The sequence below is a fragment of the Mirounga leonina genome, unplaced genomic scaffold (assembly GCF_011800145.1).
Source record: "Mirounga leonina isolate KUSES-001 unplaced genomic scaffold, KU_Mleo_1.0 Mir_94, whole genome shotgun sequence".
NCBI lineage: Eukaryota > Metazoa > Chordata > Mammalia > Carnivora > Phocidae > Mirounga > Mirounga leonina.
The window spans coordinates 39,547,474-39,574,181 of NW_023270855.1; the positions used below are offsets into that span (position 1 = coordinate 39,547,474).

Here is a 26,708-nt window from a genome sequence, read left to right on the forward strand (position 1 = left end):
AAGCTGGAGGTCACTCCTTCCCTTATGAAGGCCTAAAAGCCCACTTCCTCGACATCCCACAGCATTATCCTTCCATCTCTCTTTCCATCTTTCTCATTTTAAGCCTGGTATCTATGGCATTTTGTGCAGGATGAACATTAGGGGATTACTTCCAAACGAAATCTCTTTAATGACTAGATTCCAAATTAAAAGCATAGCTTACAGTGAAAATTCCATTTAAATAATACACCTAGTTCTATGAACTATACTGATTGAACCTGTAGACTTGATATGGATTATAAATGGTCACTCTTTATGATGCTCTGGCTAGGTGGCCTGGCATGAGCATTTACTTGGTGGCAGCCATTAGGCCTACCTCCTTTTCCCCTCAGGCTTAGGGACAGGCTTGGCATGTCCACAGCAATGAAGGGAACAGAAGCAGGACTTTGTCTTATCACAAGACTTTGATAATTAGCGAATCCTTATTGCCAATACTAACTTTTCTCCTCAATGTTACCCGAACAACATTTTCATCAGGAGATGACTATATTTAGAACTCTGTCAGGAAGGCTGAATCTTAGTTCAAATTCCTTTATTAACTCACCCTAAGGGACCTTAGGCAGGTTAGTTCCACTTATGGGCTTGCTTTTTCCCATCTGTACAATGAGGTGCTAATGGCTTTTTCTGCATTTCCTTCACAGGTGTGATGAGAAGACAAAGTGAAAAACAAGTGTGAACATGCTTCTGGGGCTCTGTGTCCTGTGTGGTCAGTGACTATGTGACTGTAGGTACCCTCTAACCTGGCCAGCACGATGCAGTCAGAATGCCAGTAATACAAACAAGCCAGGGCATTTTGGATTTATTTGACCATAATTAAGTATTCCAGATGAAATTCAGAAAGAAAATCTTTCTTTTTTTTTTTTTTTTTCTCAGCCAAAGACAAATTACATGACTTACAAGAGATTTGGGGGCTGTCTTGTCAAATACTTAGAATATATTCAAATAAAATGGAATGACCGCTATTCTATATTTAAAAGGATGCTCGGACAAAAGAGAAGTTCATAATACATTCTGCAGACCAAAATACCAACAGAGCAGGATTTATAACAACCAATAACTACCCGCAGAGAAAACAGTAGTTTGTTACTGGAACCTGCTGAAGAAGAGACGGGACTAATGTGCTCTGAGAATGTAAGTGTTGCTTAAAAGAACCACTGGTAAAAATCTCACTTCAAGGGAGCTGCTGCAACTCAAGCATTCAATGAAACGGAGATGCATATGAAAATCTGGTGGGGGCTTGTCATCTCAATATCCAACTACATAGTTCCACTGCCACATAAAGTTTAAGAACAGCTTTTCGTAAGTGTTTATGGGAAGCACAAGTACATACATATATATTAGAAATATATAGGAGGTCAGTGAGGGCAGTCTGCTGTCCCCCTTCCCATATATTCGAAAGCATCTTCTTTAAGTAGTGCACAAAGCCTGAACGTATGCTGTAGCCTCAGGGCCAACGCATCCAAACCAGTGATAAAAATCTCCAGCCCAGGAACTGGTGAAGGGAGAAGTGTTTACTATAAAGAGTTACTGGTATAAAGTTACTGGTATAAAGAAAAGCTGACTTTCCTGGTGGCAGCTTTGCCATGAATAATAACCTACACTGGCAGAGTTAAGTCAAAGGGAACATTTATTTAGTATTGCAACTGTGTGTAGCACTTGGTTGAGAAATTATTGTTCTTACACTTTAAAAGTCAAACAAAAATTTTTATTACCAAAAATTCTAATTATAAAAATTCTAATAATAATTGTTTTGTTAGCATTTCAGATTTATTTCTGTGACCTAGAAGTTTATTCTATGACCATGATATTGCATTTAAAGGGCTAAGGCTCATATTGATCTTAACATTTGGACCTTGAGTATTTGGTACCACTGCCAGGCTGATCATGCTGAATGTGATTTCAGGTATGAATACAGAGGTTCTTTCAGAAAGTAGTCTGGGCTGTTTATTATTTGTTAGGCTGTCTTGACCTCTTGGGGAGTGGAGGGCTCACTGTCTATCTCTTTATCTGATCCTTAGAGGTTCTTTCAAAGACAAGCAAGGAATCTATCTGACTGGTGAGACAAGGAACAAAGTAAACACAGTGGGTCCTCAGGGCCCCCTTCAGGGTCTCTCTTATTTCCTTGACTTACCCTCATCCCCTTGAGCTACACCTTTCTCTCTTGTCCCCCACCCTCCCTTCCCTCTGTTTTCTCCTCCTGCAGGTAGTGTGGCAGGCCCTACGCTTGGCAGCTGGTTAGACTTGTGGGCCTAGAAGTTGCTCTGCAGGCCACTCCATGGGCATGGCCCAGACTGTGGGTCCCTAGGGATAAATCATGAGTGAGGCAGTAGGCCTCCATCTTGGCTGCATTATCTAACATAGTTTCCCAAACAGTCTGCATTTTTAGGGCCACAGGGTTCTTGCATGATGGCTGATGAAACGGATCCTTTGATTACCACTTGGTAACACCCTGGAAAGGAGGAAAGGTGAGTCTGACTCTCATTCCAACTTGATTTACCTGAGAAAGAAAACAGACGGCTATCCACAGTCCTGGCGATGGACTGTAGCTTCACCACATCCATTGACTGCCCAATGTGCACAGTGCTGGGCATGCTCCCCAGAGTCCCTCTTACAAACTCTGCCACCTCCTGCACGGTGAACATTTGCAGCAGCTCATCAAAGATGGTTGGGAAGGAATTAAGGAGTGCAGCCTGCAGAAGCAAGTGAGGCTGTGGTTAGCACAGAGTTAGGTGTCTATCTCACATGCTCAGATAATCATTCGAGGAGGTGAGACGCTGAAAAGTCACAGCAGCATCTCTGCCTCATGGGGGCTCCTCCCGGGCCTTTGACTCCACACATCCCAGCTGCACTCTTAGGGCATGGAACAGAATAGCAAAAACGAAACTAAAACAAGAATTTTACTGGGGCCCAGGCCACTTGAAGCTTTCATAACTTGCCAATACATTTGCTGGCAAGAGAAAGGAATATAAAAAGAAATCTGCTCAGTATGGCTTAATAGCCATAGCTGTTTTGCTCACAAAATGGATTTAAATTTTTTGTCGGTCTCTATGATCAACCCCTCGACTTTCTAATTTTGGTCTCAAATTCAAGCCAGGAACTGCTCAAAGAAAGTATAGCGGAGAGAGCTGAGCACCACCAAGCAGCATGAGCTGAACTTCACTCACAGCCCTGTAGACAGCAATCCAGCTCTGAGAACTGGACCATTTTTCTAGGATAGAGACATTTATTTGAAAGATGAAATCTGAAAACTTTGTAAATCGTGTCCTTCATCTGTGATACTTGGCAGTGCCAAGTATAAATCCATAAGGATGGAGAATTTGTGGATTTAGTCAGTTAGGAACTCTCGAGGACTGGTGATTATGTTGGTATAGAGTTCAGCAACTTAGATGGCCTGGGCATGGGTGGGAGTGTGTGTGTTTGGAGACTTTTCTTCATGGATCTCGGCTCTGGTACATCAATGAAGTGGCCTCTTCAGGACAATCTGATAATAGTTCCAGAGCTTTTCAGAGGCAAAGTAGTATAGGAGAAAGAGAACGGGTTTTGGAATTAGACAGATAGTTCAAATCTCAGCTTTACTACTTGTCTGTCACATAACCTTCGGTGAATTACTGCCTAATCCTCTGTTTTCTCATCTATAAAATGAGGAAGATATTATCACTGTCTCCTGGTATTGGCATGAAAAATACGAGGTGCATGAAGTTAGTTTCCAGCACATCATTAACCTTTGAGAAATACTGGTCCTCCTTCTCTCTTGTCTACATGGTAGCAACATGAAGGAGGCTTTCCCACTTCTCAGCCCTCTTACACAATTAACCCAGAATTCACACAGGGGAATGGAGTGTCACTGTGAGACAAGAAGGTGAGAGTGCACTCCTCCCACGTGGCACGTAGTGAAGGCGGGGGGGCTGTTTTCTGTGACTGCTTCATCAGGCAGGCAGTAGACACTGGCCTAGAGTGAGTGAAAATTTATGCCATGGGGAAACAGGTCTGTTATCATACTGCAGTCTGTGTTCAGGCTAGGCCCAAGGACAGAACTTAAATGAATTCTATCTACAGATTTTTAACTCCCTGGGATATCAAAGAGCTTTTGTTTGTTTGTTTGTTTGTTTTGCAGAAATTAGAACAAGCACAAAAACATATTATCAAAAGCAGTTAGATATAAAAGACAAGGGGGAAAAATCAGGCCTTTCATAATCCACAACAAACAGTAAAGATTCTCTTAAATGGTGAGATTTCCTATACTTATGCACCAGGACAGAAGGACACTTGCATCCGAACATCTCTTAGTGGTCAGAAGCAAAGACATAAAATCTGACTGAACCACAGACTTGCTGAGAGTTCTGAAACTCATCAAACATGAGCCTGGCACCAAAGAAGCAGGTCTGCTTCTGACTTGGGTCTAAGCTGAGACTAGATTTGAACTCTCCTGATGTGCTAGGAATATGCCATGGAGTACAAGGCATTGCTAAGTTCTCAGAAAGCATATCTGCCTTGCTCTGCTAGCTACCTCTGAGCGCCCCATATCTCTGTATGCTGAGGGCAAGAGTAGGTACCCTGGGCCCTTCTTGGCAGGAACAGAGGGGCAGGAGGAGAGACGTGAGGAGGAAGATGAGTTGCGTGGGATACTTTGGAAGAGAGACCATGGAATGACCCTTTCTTACAGAGACACCTAAAAACCTTGAGGAAGTCCCACTCTTTTATAGAGTCTAGCTCGCAGTTGTTCACCTGTTCTCTGGTCCAAGGGGCTTAAAGGCAATTGGCATCAGAGGCAGCATAGGGTCATGTGGAAAACAAAAGAGCAGACTATTCTAATCTTAAAGGAGATATTTAAACATACATATGCACTCATGACAGTCCTGGCAGCAACTGAATGAATGGATGGGAAAGTGATTTTTGCTGATAGGTTTTGAGTAATAATTGGTTTTAAAAAAATCAAAGAAATGCATCTATTAGATAAAATTCTGACATTTATGTATAAGAGAAAATAACCCCCTTGTGACTATGGTTAACAAACAATATCCTTGATCCTTTCTAGGGTGAGGTTCCCTGGAAAAGGTAACAGATTTGCTGACTGGAATTCTTAATATAAGGAAACAAATTTTCTTCCCACACTATATTTCTAATAGAATCTAATCTTAATTCTTAACCAAAGTTTTCTAGTTATTTCTGCCTATTTTACTCTTAACTTCTGGAATGGATAAGTACTAATCTAAAGTTTATTAAGTTTTTTAAAAAATTAACACAGTGACTAGGAAACAAAATTCTCTCTACATTCTGAATATCCCCTTTAAATAAGATGTTCATAAATGACAAATAATATGGTAACTAAATAAACTTGGCCTAAAGAGGGCCTCTGAGAATAAAGTTGTGCTTCTTCTCCACCATAAAGCCACTGGGCTGTTTTATATTTGGAAGCTGGGTCATAGCTGGCTTTGAAGTAAAAGTAGCATTTTGTTCTATTAGGTATTTCCTTGCAAATCAACCCTCACCCAACACACAGGAGTCTGGCAGGGCTTCTTCAACTCTAGAAGCCAGAGGACAAAGAAAGAAACCACCTGCTAAGGCAGACAAGAATCCAGCAGCAAAATTTCTCTGTAGCTCACAGACCTGAGTGAAAAGGAGTGTTTCTGAGTTTCTGCTGTCCAGACTGAGCACAAACCGGATGGACTGGAATAGTTCTTGGATGCTGGACCGGAACTCTTCCTCTTCCATCCCGCAGGTGGCTCGGGAATACAGGATCCTCGACTGCACAATAAACTTGAAAAGGTACTCCAAGGCCTGGAGGTGTGGGAGCAAAAGGGATAGAGAGGTGTTAAAGATGGCCAACAGCTAACACAGCATGGAATAAAGGGCAAAGAAACTGTAAATTCTACACCAGAATCGGGCGATGGACAATTTCCACTGTGGAGACAAGCATTTTTTTTAAAGTTTTTCTCAAAAGTCCAAATGGTCACTGAGCCACAGCTGTCTTCTTCCTGAGAGAATCACCAAATTATTTCACAACTGTTTTTGTGGTTCTGGAAATGAGGAACCACAGACTGTTATGGGAGCAGTTGAATTCAAGAACATACAGGATCAAAAGAAAATTAAGTTTCTTTGCATTTTTTTTTTTCAGGTCTGTAAATAAGAGGCTTTAAAAGCAATGATGTAACTTCTGTTGAATTTGTTCCATGAAGGAAAAGTCCTTAAGGAATCTTCTGCACCTTTGAGATACAGCTGGGGCCTGACATGGTGCCAGCCTTCTCACTGGGGATCAAGTCTGGAGAAAACTTGTCTCAGGTTGCACAGCCCGCCCCAGGTGGACCTGACATGTTCACTCTCCATCCCCTTCCAAACCAGGGCAGCCTGCATACATAATTTTTTTTTTTTTAAGATTTTATTTATTTGACAGAGAGAGATACAGCGAGAGAGGGAACACAAGCAGGGGGAGTGGGAGAGGGAGAAGCAGACTTCCCGCCGAGCAGGGAGCCCGATGCGGGGCTCGATCCCAGGACCCTGGGATCATGACCTGAGCCGAAGGCAGACGCTTAACGACTGAGCCACCCAGGCGCCCCTGCATACATAATTTTTGACCAGTGCAGAAGATGAAGCTCCCATAACATGTTGTAGGAGAAGAATCTAATTCTGGGGAGTCCCTGCAGCTTGGCTCGTGCTTATGAGCAGAGTAATTATCTTTTAAAAGAACAGATTGAAAATCCAAGACTATGCTTTCCAATCAAGGAAATGCCACAGATTCCCCAGACACTGGAAAGGCAGAGACACTGGGGAGAAACTTATCCAAGGATGAAAGAAATAGAGTTCAGCTACTTGAAATATATAATAGGAAATAATTCTCAAGCTACCTTTCATGACCTATGCATGTATCAGAAGGTTTGGCAAAACAAAACAAGTTTTGGTTTGGTTTTGTGGCCCATATAGAATTCAGTTGGCATTGCAGAATGGCTAAGTCAGAAAAATGCGACTTCCAAAGCTTGTACCAGTAGAAAAAATTATGGTGTGTGACCTCATCAGCATGAATGCTACATCCTCCGTTCCGGTAGCCTGTTAATGCCTGGTCTGAAAGGAACCAGGAAAATCTGTGCTACATACTCTAATTTTAAAAAGGAAAATGTTTTCCTCATGACCAGCTTTTTTTTTTTTTTTTTTTTTTTTTCCAGTTTGAAACGGCTAATACAGAGATATATTGAATGGCTTGAAACATCTACTTGTTTCATAGCGAAGGGCAGAACCAGAGAGCAAAACTGCTTGCAGTTCCTGGTCATGAGTGGTAGAGCCTATGAAATTTGTTCAAAATTCAATGATGCTTCCCACCCTGTGTGGAGACAATGGAACACATAACTGTGGGTGAAGCATCTGCTCTGTCCAGTTCTACTTAAGTTAAGAAATCTGAAAGGAAAAGAGATCCTAAGAGTTATTACAACCTTTCCATCATGAAGAAGATCCACTGTGCCTACTTTTTCCTCTTCATGGTTCCCTGGGGGACCTGATGTAGTGAAAATGTGCTATCTTTTTAGAACACCTTGCCAAATACCATCCTCGAACCTACCAAAGATACCTCCTACAGGTCATTCACAAGGGAACAAACAAAAGAACCAAGTAACAAAACAAAGGACTCTTTATTTTCATCTTCCTTAGTGGTCAAACTTTCTTAGAAAGCCATGAGTTTGAAAGTGAAAGGAAGAGATGGGATGTGGGGGGCAAGATGTATTGAATCAAGAGTAATAAAGAAGAGGTTTCCTGGTCCACACCACAATGAGAGTTGCCAGGCCAGGACCTTGTGTATCCCATGAAGGATGGAAAGAGGATTGGATAGAGACTTACTGGTTTAGTCAAGAGGACTTATCAACTAAAACTGGATGAAGAAGGGGAAATGACCTGATAAAACCTTAGTACTGGATGCATTAGTATGAGATGCCATTCAAACAAGCTTGAAATGAGAATAAGTATGAAAGTATCTCAGAAAAGTGCTCCCCCAAAGGGAAGTTTTGCTTCTCTCCACCCAAACCTGATCTTCCCCCGAAGAACATCTCCCAAAGTAGCCCCGACATCAAGATTTGGCCAGACTCCTTGGAATGAGCCTCAGTTCTTCCTTTCTGTCACCTCCCATCCAATTTAACATTTGAAATCCTCTGCTTTGGTCACATCAGCCACTTTTTGGTTGCTTGAAAACTCAAGCTTCCCAGGCCTTTTTTTTTTTTTTTTTTTTTTTTAGAGAGGGAGGGGAGAGGCAGAGGGAGAGAGAGAATCTTAAGCAGGTTCCATGCCCAGTGCAGAGACTGATGTGGGGTTTGATCTCTCAACCCTGAGATCATGACCTGAGCTGAAATCAAGAGTCAGATGCTTAACCAATTAAGCCACCCTGGCACCCCTCAACGAGGCTTTTAAACATGCTGTTTCCTCTGTCTGGAATGCTCATCCCCCAGGCCTGAACACTGATTTCAGCCCAGAGGTCACCTCCTCAGAGAGGCTTTCCCTAAAATCTTGATCTGAAGTAAACCTTCCTTTCCAGCCAGTCTATCCTATGATCCTGTTTATTCCCTCAAGTTTTTTCTTTTTTCACTGACTTTGTGTATTTATCAGTGTTACATGTTTGTCTGTCTTTCCTCCACTTGGATGGAAGTGCTATGAAGGCCTAGCCTTTTCTGCTTGGGCCGCTGCTGAATCCCCAGGGGCCACTACAGTGTTTGACACATGGCAGGTACCAAGCAAAATCGAGTGACTGAATGAATGATTCTTAGGAGAAAACAACTTCTCCTGTGATGCTTTCTCCAGTATCCTGAGCAATTAATTTTGGGACTCACATAGAATCTTTTACATTTAACTCAACTTTTATCCCCTCAAATATTGTATGAGGCCGCTGACAGGTACTGGGTTAAGAGAAGAACAGAACCTGGGCCCTGCCTCCACATCACACTCAGAACCCTGCTCTATACCTGTGCTCATGCATGCTTCACTGGGGATGTTTTCTTCAAGGAGAGAGGCCTGTCTTACTCATCTTTGCATCCTAGCACCCACAACAGATGCTGACTGCTTTGTAGATATGTATTATATGAAGGAGCACAGAAATAACACTTGTGGCCTTATATTTTTACAGGATGTACACAGAAGAGGTAGGGGAACATAGACCTATGATTTGATTTTGCCTCTTCAGTCTGATGATGCTTGGGGAAACACCCATCTCACTTGTTACCATGTGGACAAGAACAGCACAATCACAGGCCCAGTAGTACTTATAGCACATGATGTGAAATTAAAAGGGGACAGAGAAAAAGCAGAACAGCTTTGTTACCATTCTTCTTTTATTACTAACTGGAAAAGGTGGGAAAGACATGCTTAAAAAGCAATTAAAAAAGTTAACTCAAGAACAATAAAACGTAGGGATGGAAAGGGAGAAAGCATGGACTTGCTGTGAGTTCTTAGAGGATATGGCAGCTTTCTTTAAATAGCTATCTGGAGAACTGTCAAGCAAAAGAGGGATCAATATTCTCATAGGTGATTCTCTACGGTAGAAGCAGTACCAGGAAAAGAAGTTACCAGAAAGTGAAGTTAACTCACAATGAGGATGATCCCCTGAAAACTGGAGCTGCCCAGAAATGCAAAAGACTGCCTTATCGTGGGACCTGTCCACACAGGGGTGCTGTCATGGGGGACCCTGGGTTCCTCCAAAGGTCGAGGTTTTAAGATTATCTTCGTCTCAACATATCCATATATAGTGCATTCACACTCAGCTCTTTTCACTTAAAACAGTTTTTTTTTCACTTAAAACAGTTTTAAAACCAATGTTTAGTAACCACTGAACAAGGGAAAAGTGTTGAAAGATCTTAATTCTAATCAATGTTGCCACCAACACTGGTTTAGAAGGAGATATGATGCTTTGGCCAGTGGAAGCAGATTTGGATGCTGTTGGCAAAAACCAGGCAGGAAGGATGGCCAGGAGCTAAATGCACATCATCCATCCTTCCTGCCTTAAGATAACATTATTAGGAATAAAGATCTTCTGGGGCAAAATCAAGGTGAAGAAAGGGGAATTATGTGGTCCAAGGCGTTCCTGAAAGCAGGCCAGTGTACTAGGATGTCTACACTTGTCCTGCACACTATAAACCACTGACATTACTGACAAACAACTGCAGGGTGGGCCCTTTATGTACAGTGAGCTCAGTACGTTACCCGCATGGCTTCCTGAATGTGGTCCTGTCGAATCAGTTCTGCTGAGCAGTCCATGTACCACTTCAAACAGCGGATGAGCTCCCTGGGAAAGAGAACAGTTCCAGAAACCCCACTTTAATTCAGAAGCAATGCAGCTTGAAATTTTTGCAGCCCAGAATTAGCCACACAGGAATAATATGCTGTTGATGAGCCAGAATGGAGTGATGGATCCATTACAGCTGTGGAATCTCCAGATCATTTGAGACCAGACAACATACCTCATTCAGACAACATACCTCATCCACAGAGTTGCTACATTTTAATTAGCTATTATAATCATTCTTTCTCACTCTCCCTGACACATTTCTTCTTTGATTATAAGAAAGTTTCCCCAAAGTCCTGGATTTTGCGTGTATTTTTGTTTTGTCTAAACTTGCTGTGTCTCCAGAACATACAACAATGACTAGTAAATAGTAGACACAGATAAAGGTATCCAGTCCCGTGTGCCCCACCTTGCTCCCCCTTTATCTCATATATTTTATTTCCTTAGGACCAAGTAACCTGAGTGAAGGGAGATGACAGGATCCGAAGGCCTGTTCCTTACGTGGCAACAGGGCACAGAAGTCAAGTACAGGCCTTGGTCAGACAGCAGGGTTCACATCTGGGGCCTATCAATTTCTAGCTATGTATCCTTGGGCAAGTTATCTGATCCTTCTGTGCCATTTTCTTCATTTAAAATACAGAGAAAACAATAGTACATTTTGAAGTTATTGTGAATACTAATGAGATGATGACACGTTTAAAGCACAGCATGGTGCCTGCTCTACAGAGTGACATCAAAGCACTGGAGTTCCAGTGACTCCACAGCCTCATCACCCTTGGGTTTTACTTATATTTTCAAAAATTGTGCTAATTCTACAGAAGAAAGTGGTGACTTTTTTTTATTGCTTTAATGGTTTTATATTTTCATTTTAATTTTTTTTTGCTTTAATGGTTTAATTTTTTATTTTAATTTTTTTGCTTTAATGATTTTAGATAACTTCTGTTTCCCATGTTAACTATTTATATCTTTTATCAACTTTTTATTTCTTTGACATTTATTTGTGGGTGCTATATTTACTTATTCACATGTTTCTCACGGAAAAAGCAAGACTAACTTTTATTAGCTTTGCCACCATTTCTTAGAAGGAAAAGTTTGACAACTGTGTAGTAAAGTATGGTTTAAAATGTCAGCTCACTCTTAATCTCAGGAAATAAACTGAGGGTTGCTGGAGTGGAGGGGCTGGGAGGGATGGGGTGGCTGGGTGATGGACCCTGGGGAGGGTATGTGCTATGGTGAGTGCTGTGAATTGTGTAAGACTGATGAAGCACAGACCTGTACCCCTGGAACAAATAATACATTATATGTTAATAATAAAAAATGAGGAAATTGAAAAAAAAATGTCAGCTCAAAGACCACAGCTAATACCCTAGTCAATAGTGAAAGAAAGTTGTTCCTCTAAGATTAGGAATAAGGCAAGGATGCCTGTTCTTGCCAGTTCTATTCAACATAGTACTGGAAGAACAGTTAGGCAAGAAAAAGTAGTAAAAGGCATCCAAACTGGAAAGGAAGAAACAAAATTATCTTTGTTTGCAGATGACATGGTCTTATAGGTAGAAAAAAACTGAAGATTCCACAAAAAACTTTTAGAACTAATAAATGAATTCAGCAAAATTGCAGGATATAAAATTAATATCAAAATCATTTGCATTTCTATACACTTATAGTGAGTACTTCAAGAAGGAAAAAAATCCATTTATAGTAGCATCAAAAAAGAATAAAATACTTAGGACTAACTTAACCAAAGAGGTGAAAGACTTGTAGACTCATACTTTGAAAACTATAAAATGTTGCTGAGAGAAATTAAAGAAGATATTAATAAATGGAAAGACACTCATGTTCACTGATTGCAAGACTAAAACTATTAAGATGCCAACACTAACCAAAGTGACCTACAGATTCAATGCAATCTCTACCAAAATCCCAACAGCATGTTTTGCAGAAATAGAAAAATTCATCCTGCAGTTCTTATGGAATTTCAAGGGTCCCCAAATAGCCAAAACAATATTGAAAAAGAAGAAAAATTTAGAGGACTCACACTTCCTGATTTCGAAACTTACTACAAACTTATAATAACCAAAACAGCAAGGTACTGCCATAAAGACAGACATATACATCAACAGAATAACATAGCCCAGAAATAAATCCTCACAGAGATGGTCAAATGATTTTCAACAAGGGTGCCAAGACCATTCAATGGGGATAGGATAGTCTTTTCAATAATTATATTAGGAAAGCTAGATATCAATGTGCAAAAGAATGAAGTTGGATTCTGTTACACAATAAACAAAATTAACTCAAAATGTATCAAAGACCTAAATGTGAGAGCTAAAACTATAAATTAAACTTGTATACAAAAATATAGGGGAAAAGCTCTATGACACTGGATGTAGCAATAACTTCTTGGATATGTCATCAAAAGCACAGGAAACAAAAGAAAAAATAGATAAGCTGGACTATATCAAAATTGAGAACTTCTGTATATCAAAAGACACAATCAACAGAAAGAAAGGCAATGGGAGAAAATATTTGCAAATTGTGTACCTGACAAGGGGTTAATGTCTAGATTATATAAAGAATTCCTACAGCCCCTTTCCAACCAGAGCCGGGCAGAATGGCTCCCAAGAAGAAGGGTGGCAAGAAGAAGAAGGGCAGTTCTACCATCAACGAGGTCGTGACCAGAGAATACACCATCAACATTCACAAGCACATCCATGGAGTGGGTTTGAAGAAGCGTGCCCCTCGGGCACTCAAAGAGATCCAGAAATTTGCCATGAAGGAGATGGGAACTCCAGACGTGCACATTGACACCAGGCTCAACAAAGATGTCTGGGCCAAAGAATAAGGAATGTTCCATATTGTATCCATCTGCAGTTGTTCAGAAAACGTAATGAGGATGAAGATTCACTAAACAAGTTCTACACACTGGTTACCTATGTACCTGTCACCACTTTCAAAATCTACAGACAGTTAATGTGGATGAGAACTAATTGCTGATTGTCAAATAAAAGTATAAAAAAAAAAAAAGAATTCCTACAGCTCAACAATAAAAAACTGAACAGTATGTTTAAAAAATGGGCAAAAGACTTTGTATGGAATCAGAAAAGATCCCGAATATCCAAGGAAATGTTGAAAAAGAAAAACAAACCTGGGGGCATCACATTGCCTGATTTCAAGCTCTATTACAAAGCTGTCATCATCAAGACAGTATGGTACTGGCACAAAAACAGACATACAGACCAATGGAACAGAATAGAGAGCCCAGATATGGACCCTCAACTCTATGGTCAAATAATCTTTGACAAAGCAGGAAAAAACATGCAATGGAAAAAAGTCTCTTCAATAAATGGTGCTGGGAAAATTGGACAGCTATATACAGAAGAATGAAACTCGACCATTCTCTTACACCATACACAAAGATAAACTCAAAATGGATGAAAGACCTCAATGTGAGACAGGAATCCATCAAAATCCTAGAGGAGAACATAGGCAGTAACCTCTTTGATATGGGCCACAGCAACTTCTTCAAGACACATCTCCAAAGGCAAGGGAAACAAAAGCAAAAATGAACTTTTGGGACTTCATCAAGATAAAAAGCTTCTGCACAGCAAAGGAAACAGTTAACAAAACAAAGAGGCAACCCACAGAATGGGGAAGATATTTGCAAATGACACTACAGACAAAGGGCTGATATGCAAGATCTATAAAGAACTTCTCAAACTCAACACCCAAAAGGACTTGAATAAATTTTTCTCCAAAGAAGATACAAAAATGGTCAATAAATACATGAAGAGATGCTCAGCATCATTAATCATTAGGGAAATGCAAATCAAAACCACAATGAGATAGCACTTCATACCAATTAAGGATTATTACTATAAAACCCCCCACTCCTTCCAAAAAACACAACAGAAAATAACAAGTCTTGGCTTGAGGATATGGAGAAATTGAACACCCTTGTGTAAAATGTATGTATATAAAATGGTGCAGCTGCTGTGGAAAACAGTATGGTGATTCCTCAAAAAATTAAAAATAGAACTACCTTATGAACCAGTAAGCCACTTCTGGGTATATGTCAAACAGAACAGAAAGCAGGGTCTTGAAGAGATATTTGTATATCCATGTTCATAGCAGCATTATTCACAATAACTAAAAGGTGAGAGCAACCCAAGTATTCATCGACGGGTAAGTGGATAAACGAAACGTGGTATATATGTACAATGGAACATTATTCAGCCTTTAAAAGGAAGGAAATTCTGACACATGCTACATGGATGAACCTTGAAGACATTATGGTAAATGAAATAAGCCAGACACAAATAGACAAGTATTGTATGATTCAATTGACATGAGGTACGTAGAACAGGCACATTCAGAGACAAAGCATAATGGTGGTTGCCCAGGGGCAGCAGAAGGGGAAGGGTTGATGGGGAGTTAATATTTAATGGTCACAGAATTTCAGTTTTGCAAGCTGAAAAAAGTTCTGGAGATGGATGGTGGTGATGGTTGTACAACAATGTGAACATACTCAATGCCACTGAGCTATACACTTAAAAATAGGTATTTTATATTCTATGTATTTTACCACAATTAGAAAAAAATTAAGTAAAAAAAAAAAGATCAGCTGAATGAATGCTGGTTGTCACTGAACTTTTTTTAAGCCTGTCTTTCTATTCAAACACAAGTCCTAATAATGATGCCAAATGGAACTTACTTGTATGCCAGGGCTCCAGCAAAGTGTTTCTGGATGTATGTGTCCATTACAGGCCGGAAGTGGAAATACTTGATGTCTCTGAGCAGGTTGATGATGAATACCTGGAGGAGACGGAGGGTACCAGGGTTCACTGGAGGCCTCGGACTTATCTCCAGCAGAAAACAGAATTCTTGCTTCTTTAAGGAATGACAAACTGTCAGTGTTTTCTCTAGTGTTGCCCATGGGCAGAGAATGTAATATTTCTATTCTGTGTCTGTATTTCTCTCTTGTCTGTTCTATTCCTACAGCCCCCAGCTTCTGAATTTGGACTTGGGGCTCATCTGTCTGTGTCAGTGTTACTCTGAATCTCTTCACAATAATGCTAGGTGGTGTAATACAGATTAGGAAAAAGCAAAACAATACCTGTGTTTGGTGGCATAAATACAAAGGTGTCTCAAAAAACTTGGAAAAGAGAGAAAAAAAAGATTATCCTCTGAGCCAGCTCAGCCTATGAAAGGCTATGCCCTTCAGAAAAGGGGCTGGCTGGCCAGGAGAGCAAGGAAGAAGAAAAGCCGAAGGGCCAAACTATGCAAACTATTTAACTCTCACCTATGCTCCTCATCTGTTAGTTAGACTTACAGTATGTGGTTCCTCTTGGAATGTACAGCACTCCTATGGGACTGGATCTATTAAGCTAAATGCGCTGAACATTCAAACCACTGTCCATTCTCACTAAGCAACCTCTGGAGACTCTGGTTCCCAAACAACTGTACACAGGGAGACAGTGTGATGCTCAGACCAGCATGGGTGAGTCTCTGTTCTTTCTAGTGGTTATATCCTACTGTGCAGGTGAAAGAATAGGCCATCTGGTTTCCTATATTCATCTCTGAGCATTTGGTTGGTGTAGGTCTCTAATTCAGGGTCTAGGCAATTCTGCAACAGTGATGAGACTGAGTATCAGGACTACAAAGTTGAGGCCCGGACCTGACCAGGTTGAATTCTTCAAATTTGATGTTGTAGGGATCTGCCTGGGAAGTTGGTTGGTTGGTCTTCCTTGGGTGACACTCCTCAGCCCCTTTTGTATTGGAAACATCTGTACCTTGTATTGACTCATTCTAATAAATTGCTTCCCTTGGATTTTTAAAAACATGTGACAGAAATAACTAACAAAAATGAAAGTCAGGAAGGGTGAGACTTACCAAAGACTGAAACACCAATAGGCCATATTTCTCTGTATTATCATCCAAAATCACAAAGAGTGTATCTAAAATGTCTTGCAGAAACTGTAACATAAAAATCAGAGGGCTCAAGTCTTAGGACCTTGTACACATGGTCAAATTTCCATACACCAATGAATTTAATCTCCCAATAAACAAACTAAAAAATCTCCTAAGATCTCAAACCACCACTTAGAAAAAATCGAGTATCCCACCTCCGCCTAACTAAGGGATAACTAGGTGGACTCAGGGTGTTTGTGTACAGCCCAAAGGGCCCTAAGAGAGATTTGGAGAGGCTCTTTCTCTTGGGTGAGTGCTAAACTTCGAAGGAAAGAGCAATTACCTAAAAAAACACAGGATACCCATGTAGAATTATAACTTTGAAATAAAGACAATGTAAGTGATTCTGATGCCAAATTCATTTTAAGAAAAAGAGCTCACTTTCCCAGGACTCCAAAGAGAGCAGTAGTCCCTTACTTTCTGCTGTGGCCTATAGAGGACACTTGAATGAAGGTGTGGCAGGCTAGGCCTTAACTACAGAAACCATGTTTTGGTCTAGAAATCAGTATTCCAGGAGAAGGGAGAAAGCTGCTGCTGAGGGCTATCAATGAGGGTAAGAGATCTGGAAGCACCATTTTTTTTTTGTTTTCTTGTTTTTTGTTTCTAAGATGCAAAATCCAAGGGAGAGGATGATAAATACTCATGGATACTGACAGTCTTTAAAAATCAAATCTAACATTCTGTTGGTCAAAAGGCAACTGAATGATACAATGTTTACAATTTATTTCCTAGCAATGTCTAAAGTGGCAGGTGTGGATGGGGGTATTGATAGGCAGGATTGGCCACAGGCTGATGACTGTTGGTGCTAGGTGATAGGTACTCGTGGGGGCTTTCTACTATTTTACTTTTGTGTATGTTTGAAATATTCTAATAAAAAGTAAAAAAAAAAGGGGCGCCTGGGTGGCTCAGTCGGTTAAGCGTCTGCCTTTGGCTCAGGTCATGATCTTAGGGTCCTGGGATCCAGCCCTGCATCAGGCTCCCTGCTTGGCGGGGAGTCTGCTTCTCCCTCTCCCACTGCCTGCTCCCCTGCTTGTGCACTCTCTGTCAGGTAAATAAATAAAATCTTTAAAAAAAAAAAAAGTAAAAAAAATTTTTTTTAATTCTAGCAGATTCTTTTCACACTCTCTTCTGGTGGCTTGAGATCAATTATTGATGCTAAAACCAGATATGCTGATAGGATATTCTCTTACCAGGAATACAACAACTCAGACTTAAAAAGATTACAGATTTTTTTAAATACCTTTCTGTTTGCTAATTGATATTTTTAATATGTTTAGAAGAAAAAAAATGCCCTGAGAATAAACTAATCTTCAGTTTCAAAAACTAGTATTAGTAGGGGCGCCTGGATGGTTCTGTTGGTTAAGTGCCCAACTCTTAATTTCAGCTCAGGTCATGATCTCAGGGTCCTGGTCTCAGGGTCGTGGGATCGAGCCCACATCAGGTTCTGTGCTGAGTGTGGAGCCTGCCTAAGATTCTCTCTCTCCCTCTGCCCCCCCTCCAAACAAAACAAAGCAAAGCAAAGCAAAACAAAACAAAACTAGTATTAGCTTGTTTTGTTTTGTTTTTTTTTAAAGATTTTATTTATTTATTTGACAGAGAGAGAGATAGCGAGAGCAGGAACACAAGCAGGGGGAGTGGGAGAACAGGAAGCAGGCTTCCTGACGAGCAGGGAGCCCGATGTGGGACTCGATCCCAGGACCCTGGGATCATGACCTAAGCCGAAGGCAGACGCTTAACGACTGAGCCACCCAGGCGCCCAGTATTAGCTTGTTTAAGAGTTCTTTTTAAAAACTGATGATACTCTGATTAATTGATGAAAACAAAATTCAGACAAGACTTCATAAAAACACATAGAGGTATACAGACTTTAAAAGTGTTTCTTGTTTGGAGACACCGTGTATGTTACGGAGTCAATGGTGCTGTAAAATGAAAGATTATCTGTACTCATTGATTTGGTAATTACAATGACAGAACTAAGAAAGCTCACTTATGCACAAGCTGCCTTCTTGAAATTTAGTCTCTACCCTACATTCCACTGCTCTTGCTGATCATCCAAAGCAGCTCCATTTTCCTGAGCAGAGTTTAGTCCACTGTGTAGAATCTACCTGCGGGGCTTACACCATCAGGAGGTACCTGGGAGTTTTCTTGAGCTAAAACCAGGTGGGCAAACACTCTGCACAATGCAGAGAAGCCCTACAGAAGACAACTGGGGACTGGCAGTGTTGTCAGCCTGCTCAGGTCATTAGATGGGAAATGTCACAAAGGTACCTAGAGAAAGCAGTTGAGACAGGGAGTGGGGAAGGGTCTCTAGTATGGACTCTAAGTGGGGGAGACTGGGCAAAATCAGTAGCTATAAGTTAATGGAGAGTATTTAGAGTTCTTCTAGATAATCAAGCCAGTAGAGCCAGAAAAACTTCAGGCTAGGTTTGTGGTAAAAGGGTTACAAATAAGGAAAATGAGAAAGAGATCTAAGGAAAGGAGAGGAGGCAGCACAAAGCACCAGGTGTGTTTCTGAGAGGATGCTTTGACCACTACTCTCTAATTATTGTTTTGCTTTCTAGGAAGAAAAACAAGTCAGAAAATAGGGTTTATAACTTAAATATAGTTTCTGAAAGGTAATAAGCCCGATGTGATACCTCCTTTAAAAAGAGAAGCTAACAAAAAAAAAAGAAAAAAGAAACGAAAAGAAAAGAAAAAAAGAAAAACAACTTTATTTCTACTCATCTAGTTATATTTCAAGAAATGGTCTTAGAAGGGTACTGGTAGAAATCAAGGAGACATAAGGCCTTCTGCCCAGATTCTTGCTCAGGCTGCATGTATGAATTTCAGGAAGACCCACCTTAACAATTTCTTCCCCACTGACGTGCCGCAGCCGCCCTAAGATGTCCATGATCCGGTCTGGAAAAGCCTTCCATTTCAGCAGAGCAAGGAGGTCCACTAAAAAAGCAAGTGCCAAAGATGGTGAACACTGGCTATGCCAAGGACAAACAAAGCCCAGACCCTCCCTGCCCGGTGGAATCTAGAGGAAGAGAAAGAGCCACAAGCATTACAACAGTCTCTTTAGTGCTGAAGTCAAGGCCAAAGACACATCCGTGAAATCTGGAGGTATACTCCGGAGCTACTAAAAACATGGGAAACCTTACAGGCAGCTATTGCCAAGTGGTTCCTCCAACTGCAGGTGAAAAGAATGCCCTCACTGTGGCATGAAAAAGCAACAAATTTCCGTCTCCCTTAGCATGCATCAGCAACATGAAGTCAGCCACTGAGGACAAGGAGGGCAGCCCCCTGCAGATCCCATCACCTACCATTCTGGGTGAGTTTGGTGGAGGAGAGCTGTGTGGAGATGAAGAAAGACTCTTTGGTGCTGCGCTGGAAGATGAGGCTGGAGGGGATGTTGGGGCAGCCATTGTAGTCCTCTTTGCAGCAGGGCAAGCCCAGGTACAGAGCATGGTTGTTAAACGTGCTATTCTCATCGCACTGTAGGCAAAGGTAGAGAACACAGAATGTTTCCTGAACCATGTCACGTATAAAAAGGTCGCAGGAGATTTTTTGATGTTGATGTTTGCTCTCATCTTCCTGAGGCTAGATCTTGGGTCTCAGGTCCTCTTAGAAGAGTGCTTTCTGTTTGGAAACTCCCCAGAATGGCTCACATGCCTCTTAAAGAGAACATGGTGGGGCAGGTGGCCTCCACCTGGTGTGCAGGCAACTCTGGAAGGCAGCTGTGTTGTGACAGCTGACAGAACCATGATCTCAAATGGCAGGTCTCTGAATGTACTGGCCAAGGCCACAGTGGCACAGAGGAGTTGGTAACAGACTTCCCTTACTTGTGAAGTTGGGGGTGGGACACGAAGGGCCTACTGGCATTACTTGTGGGAAGGAGGCCACTGTAGTTAGAAGACAAAGCCTGCCCACAGCTGTCCTGCTGTCATCCACCAGCGCACCACCCTGGATCCTTTGGCCTGCCCACTGAAAACCACGTAACTGAGAACCATGTGTGAGAGTGGTCTCAGGGGTGTGAGGGTTGAGGTGTGAGACAGCCAGGCTCCATACCTTGTACACATAGAGCTCATGGATGTCATCTGAGAGAGTGGTGCCATCATCCCGCATCAGGGGTGAGAATGCAAAGCCGAAGAGTTTCTTTTCCCCTTTGTCCTTTGCTGCAACCAGAGCTAAGTGTTAGTTGTTTTTGACCCTCACTTTGTTTTTTAACAGAAATTCCCCTTGCGCTTATCACCCACATTCTTTACTCTTTCGTCCCTTTCTTTCATTAATTAGGTATCTACCTGACTGCAAGAATGATGAGAAATGTACTGGACTGAGTTTCCATTTATATCCCAAGGTACACAGGCTACCTAGACTCAAATAGAAACTAGATTGCTGGTCTTGATAAACCAGAGGCTCTTTAAGAAACAGTTTAATATGTAGAAAGGAAACACCCAAAGGAGAATGACACTGGTAATTATCCAATGTCTGGGTCAGACACTAGGAAGGGCCAGTACCAGACTCCATGGTTTGAGTCAATGTCTAAAGAACAGCCTCTGATGACATCCCATCCCTGAGTACCCATTTATTCAGAACTCCTCATTTTCTTGCCCCAATAATAAGAACTCTCTGAATTCTCTTTCTGAGGAAAGAGTTCTAAGACAAGAGAATATTCATATCCTCCAAGGAATGTGGAGAGAAGTCTCACTCACTGGAACAATGTCTGAACTCGAAGCGCAGGTGGGAGCCCCGGAACCGGTCGATGGGGATGGGCAATTTGATAATCTCTCCCCAGCGAGGACTATTGCTGTGGTAGAGGACAAAGGAGTGGTAGGAGCTCCTATTTGGCTCTCCTGAACCCAAGCTTATGCAATCCTGAAAGAGAGAAGCAAAATAAAGTGTCATCTTCCCGGAGGAAGCCCCTGGATTTCTCTGTGGCACTAGGACATTTTCTCCTTTGTGCAGGTCCTATTTTCCCATCAGGCCAAATCTACAAGATAAGAAAATTGATTTGACTTAAATTCAATACTTCTGGAGACAACTGTGTAGATAGTGTAAAGAATCCATGGTCAACAATGTTCCTTCTTTTCCTTGGGGCAGAAGTAACCACACACACTGCTCAATAAACTGGAGGAAAGCTGAACAATGTATCTGAACCATTCACCCGCATTCAGAAAGGAAACAGTGAACTTCATAGGAGAATTCAACTGTACATGACACTTTACCTGATCAGAAAATTAATTAATTTATAAAGCAGAGAGAGCTTGTTTTCTAATCTTCCTTACCCCAATGTTGCACTGGCATTTTAGGTTGCCCTTGGCTGACTGTCCTTGGATATAGATAAGGCAGAACCAGATTTAACTTGACCCCGTTTCCAAATATTGCCATGAAGATGTAGTCCCATCTTCCTGGAAGATAGGAAGTCACACGTAATGCAATCAGGAGCAGCTCCCTGTCTGTACAAGGGTGGTGTGAGCAGCTGACAACTCTGCTGACCTTGACATTATCCATGCAAACAATGGACATGCCTTAGTCCTCGAGGTAGGTTTTTAAAATTATTATTATTTTTTTTTTAGTAAAATCTCTACATCCAACATGGGGCTTGAACTCAAGACCCCGAGATCAAGAATCACATGCTCTTCCAACTAAGCCAGCCAGGTGCCCTCTCCTTTTTAAAGTTAATTTATTTTCTTGAGGTGGGTTTTTAAAATGAAATACAAATCATTGTTTCTACCACCAATTAAACATTCTTCTCTATTTCTTTCTAGCTTTGGGAGATGATTTTGATTAATTGTACCTTTTTCCTTCCATAAAATGTGGATGATCATTCCTGTTCTGCCTGCCTCACAAGGCTATTGTCAAATACAGGAGCGAGGTCTGTAAAAGAATGATTTGCCTTCTATCAAGTGCTATGCAAATGATGCCTTGTCATTTGCCAGGGACTTCACCATGACATGACTGAGGGAAAAACTGAAATACTGACAGTGGAAAAACAGCACTCCAGGTCTTCACTTTGAATGAAGAGTGACAGCAGATATACTTGCATCTTTTTTTTTTTTTTAAAGATTTTATTTATTTATTTGACAGAGACAGAGACAGCGAGAGCAGGAACACAAGCAGGGGGAGTGGGAGAGGGAGAAGCAGGCTTCCCGCTGAGCCAGGAGCCCGATGTGGGACTCGATCCCAGGACCCTGGGATCATGACCTGAGCCGAAGGCAGTTGCTTAACCAACTGAGCCACCCAGGCGCCCCTACTTGCATCTTTATACTGGCATTGGCTGGAAATAATCTTTTAGAGCCTGACTCTGCTGTTCCTTGTCACACACATAACTTGGTACCAGCAAGTAAGTGCCTAAGTCCCACCTTTGATCAAAGAGCCAATGTAGCTTTATTGACTTAAGGAACAAAAAGAGTGGGACCTAATAACAGTTACCAAAAGTAGGCAGCTTGATGCTAGACAGAATGGCAGAAAAAGTAGCATGTAGGACAGAACTAGAGGGAATAGGTCTAAATTGGAGCAGGAAGGATTGAGGTCAGACACTAGGAAGAATTTCTTTTTTTTTTTTTATGTAGTGCTCCATGATTTATTGTTTGCGTATAACACCCAGTGCTCCATGCAGAACGTGCCCTCTTTAATACCCAACACTAGGCTAACCCATCCTCCCACTCCCTTCCCCTCTAGAACCCTCAGTTTGTTTTTCAGAGTCCATTGTTTCTCATGGTTCATCTCCCCCTCCTATTTCCCCCCCTTTATTCTTCCCCTCCTGCTATCTTCTTCTTCTTCTTCTTTTTTTTTTTTTTAAAAACATATAATGTATTATTTGTTTCAGAGATACAGATCTGTGATTCAACAGTCTTGCACAATTCACAGCGCCTAGGAAGAATTTCTAAACAGGCTGTGTGACACTGGAAGTCATCATCAGGGTTTCCTTGAAGAAAAGAAAAGGCAGAGAAGAATGCATATGCAGTGATTTGAGTGAGGTCTGCTTGATGAGAATGGGTATCTGGATAAAGTCCATAGTGTCACTAGAATTATTACAGGATTAGCCTCCATTCCAAACTGACTGGCAAATCTTACCTTCAATATTTCTCCATCTGCGTAAAGCACATACATGGTCACTTCAATATTCTTTTGTACACTCTTTCCCCCTCTCTCGAAATCCCCCTTCTCCAAGGTTAGGTACAGGTCATTGCGGATATCGCCTATGGGGAAAGAAATGCCAAGTCTTCATGACCACAGAAGCCACACTGCCCCATTTGTATGGAGGACTAGGCTAGCTAGCATTTGGGTCCTCCAGGGTTCAGGTGGGTGCTCAGGGCATTGCAAGCTTGGTTAATAATGGTGGACATCTACCAATATCAGTGCAGTGGTACTAGGTTGGTTAGTCATGTGCTCTCTAAGTCTGAATTCTAAAGGTATTCACCACACCTTGTCCAGGGTGGGAAAATGTGGGGCAGAGAATCTTCTCTCCTATTATAGGTGACTAGTCTCTCTACCCTCCAGGAGAATAGCCGAAATCTGAGCCTTCCAAAGGGGAAAGATTTTAGAATCAATAGGAATAACACTTATTATTATCATGTCTATGCCTTAACTATTAATCCCTCCTCCTTTCCCTCCAAAAGAAAAAAAAAGTAGTTTCCTTTTTCTTTTATAGGTTTTCTTTTTTCAACTCTTAACCCTTCTGAGTCTTTCTAGAGGATACGCTACTTTTTCCTTTTGGAGGCTTAGTTCCAAATCACTTCCCTTCCTGGAGTGCCAGACGGAGGTCACTGGATTATCATATTTTCTTCTTTTTGTGGCAAGTGCTCTGGGAGCAGATGACTGTTCAGAATCACAGGTGCTAAATGACAGGGGTGACAATCTGTTGTGCTCTTGTTGCTTCCCTGTGCTTTGACTCCTGCCCACTTTGCCAATATCTGCTGTTTGAGACTGGGCAGGAGAAGTTCAAACTGCAAGCTGAAATGATCTAAAAAATGACCACATCTGACTTTTTTAGGGGAATGGGATTGTCTGTTCATGTATAAGGGGAGTTCATTTGGGCTGCTCTAAACTTCTAATTTTGTAACATGACCAGTTTTATTCATACATTCTAAAGAAGAGCTTTTGACTTTCAAAATAAACCAAAAAAACAAAAACAAAAAACAAACTACATAGTAAAGTCTCTGGGAAAAAAATCTTCAAAGGAAAACATACAAGGCCAAAGTGAAGATGTGTTAGCAGCCTGAAGAATTCAATTGAGAGGTGATGGAATGATTAACTTGCAAAACAAGCCAATTCAGAATATTCTTTCTACCTCAGTTCTTAGCAAAACTGGCACATCTAAAAGTTCCTTACTTGGAATCACAATGACATAACCAGGTTTTGTTTCTGGTTAGCAAATGAGATACATGATGATGACTCCTTTTCTGCACAGACGACCTCTCTGATTGTGGAAGTGTCTTAGCATCTTTTATGCATGAAACATGATAGACCAGGACTGGCATATACCTAGGTTTTGAGGTCTTCATTACCAGACCTTCTATTCTTCAGGTCGTCTTACTATACAAGGAATGCAGCCATGGCTCCTTGGTTGCATAATGAAGCTCTTAAAATACTTCTGCTCAAGTGGGGAAGAGCAGCCCATAAGAAGCAACTACTTATTCTCTGACAGCCCAGAGAACTTTCTCTAATTTATGAAAAACATCCTGTTCCCCAAATAGCCCTGAGGCTACCATGAAGAAAAAGGAAAATTCGTTCTAAAAACCACATACAAAGGCAACTAACTGCTGGGTAGGCAGGACAGCCGAGAGGGTGTCTAGCCCTGCAGTTCACACAGACTTCTCTCCTGGGTGAGGAGAGCCTCTACTTCGAATTTTCATGAGTCTGGCTTGAATCTGCCTCCTTTGGACAACTCTGCTTGGGCCTCCTAGCATATCATGAAAATAGCACTCACTTGTGCAGGTAGGGTAGGAAAGGAAAGCAGAAGGGAAACTCAAATCCATCAATTTGCCACTAAGGGCAGGAGCTGAATAAAATCAGTCCTGAAAGTAAAATTCAAAATTAAATGGGAACTTTCCTATAGGTAGTTGCTATTATAATGGGATAAATGAGAGTTGGTTATACCTTAAATGTTTAACAATTGAAACAGACATCTTAGACCTTCTTTTGATGAAAGTCTTTCAGTTACACATTAGATTTTCTATGGAATGTAAGTAATTATTAAAATTCTAGGCTGATTTGGCATAAAGTGAATAGAGAATTTTAATGTCTAATCTCAAGAACAGGCACTTTTTTTAAACTATTACTCTGGTTTAAACCAGCACTCTCTAGAAATTATTTAAGATAATCCACATGACTTGTAAAAGCAGATACTGGCTACTGGCAATAGTATTCTAGCTTGTACAAACATTTTAAATTTCTGTGACCCTATACAAAAGTTAGCCATAAGTAAATGTGTCCTTCAAATGAAACATTTAAACTTTTCCTAGCAATATATGATATAGAATACTCATACAAAAGTGGGCATTATCTTGGAGATTGATAATGACAGAATTTGGTCTGTGTTGATTTTACAGAATGAGCCCATGGTTTCTGGGCAGCAACTCCAGGGCATTGTAAATCAAAATGCCAATTTCAAATGGAAGGACTGAGCTGGATATTTTTACAGTTTTCATCCTTTTAACGTTTTCTATTTAAACAGAATGCCTTTAGTGATATCTTGCTGAGAAAATTTATCAATACAAGTAAACATACCCTCTGAGTTACAGACTGAAGCAGCTTGATTTCATCAGATCTTTCTCTGCTCTTTATTTGGAGAACAGACTTGCCTAAGACCAGGGCTATTCTCAGCAGAATGGATATTAGACTGCTTTATGGGTTGCAATTTTGCAAATTATGGCCTCGATTTCGAGAACTGCGAGAGTTAATGTTGCTGGGGCCTTCTTATCAAAAGCTCTCTGGGGGATCATTTAAATAGAGCTCTCTACTAATTCTCCTGGAACTAGGAGAAAACCTAAGAAGCCATTGTGAAAGGCCCCCAGGATCTAATGACCCAGGCCTGCCTTACAGATAGCCTCTCAGGTTCCCTGCTCTTCAGCTGTCCCTGTTACATGTTATATGTTCACAAAGCCCACCAGTGGAATCATGCGTTTGGGTTAAGGCATTGTCTCCAGGAGGCTCCTGTAAACTTTAGCACCAGTTGCAAGGAAATATTACCAGGAGAGGTTTGAGGATAGGCACACTACAATGAGGATGGGAAATAGAAGGCCTGAGCAATGGTTTATGAGGTTAGTTTGCAGACCACCATTTGGCTGGCTGTATTCTAATCATATAGGGAGCTTATTAAAACTAGATTTCTAGCGTCTACCCCGTGAGATTCCAGTTGGTCTTGGGCGGGGTTTGTGTACACACATTAAACAAACAAACAAAGTCACCAGGTGATTCTGATGCTCTCCAGGGTTTAATGCCAGGGGACCAGACCATGGGGTCCGCT

General features: G+C 41.2%; 1 protein-coding gene and 1 pseudogene across 1 annotated transcript in view; one reads left to right on the top strand and one right to left on the bottom strand.

The window, feature by feature from the left end:
• Window positions 1-26,708, bottom strand: part of DOCK3 (dedicator of cytokinesis 3) — a 477,354-nt gene that overhangs the window by 65,125 nt on the left and 385,521 nt on the right. Inside the window, exons 14-23 of the mRNA XM_034997521.1 lie at window positions 23,315-23,439; window positions 20,950-21,112; window positions 20,306-20,412; window positions 19,561-19,732; window positions 19,095-19,192; window positions 16,178-16,261; window positions 15,000-15,100; window positions 10,207-10,288; window positions 5,647-5,817; window positions 2,537-2,729 (exon numbers count right to left, since the gene is read on the bottom strand). Coding sequence (XP_034853412.1) covers window positions 2,537-2,729; window positions 5,647-5,817; window positions 10,207-10,288; window positions 15,000-15,100; window positions 16,178-16,261; window positions 19,095-19,192; window positions 19,561-19,732; window positions 20,306-20,412; window positions 20,950-21,112; window positions 23,315-23,439 — 1,296 coding nt within the window. The remainder of the gene's footprint in view (window positions 1-2,536; window positions 2,730-5,646; window positions 5,818-10,206; window positions 10,289-14,999; window positions 15,101-16,177; window positions 16,262-19,094; window positions 19,193-19,560; window positions 19,733-20,305; window positions 20,413-20,949; window positions 21,113-23,314; window positions 23,440-26,708) is intronic.
• Window positions 12,592-13,275, top strand: LOC118005385 (annotated as a pseudogene).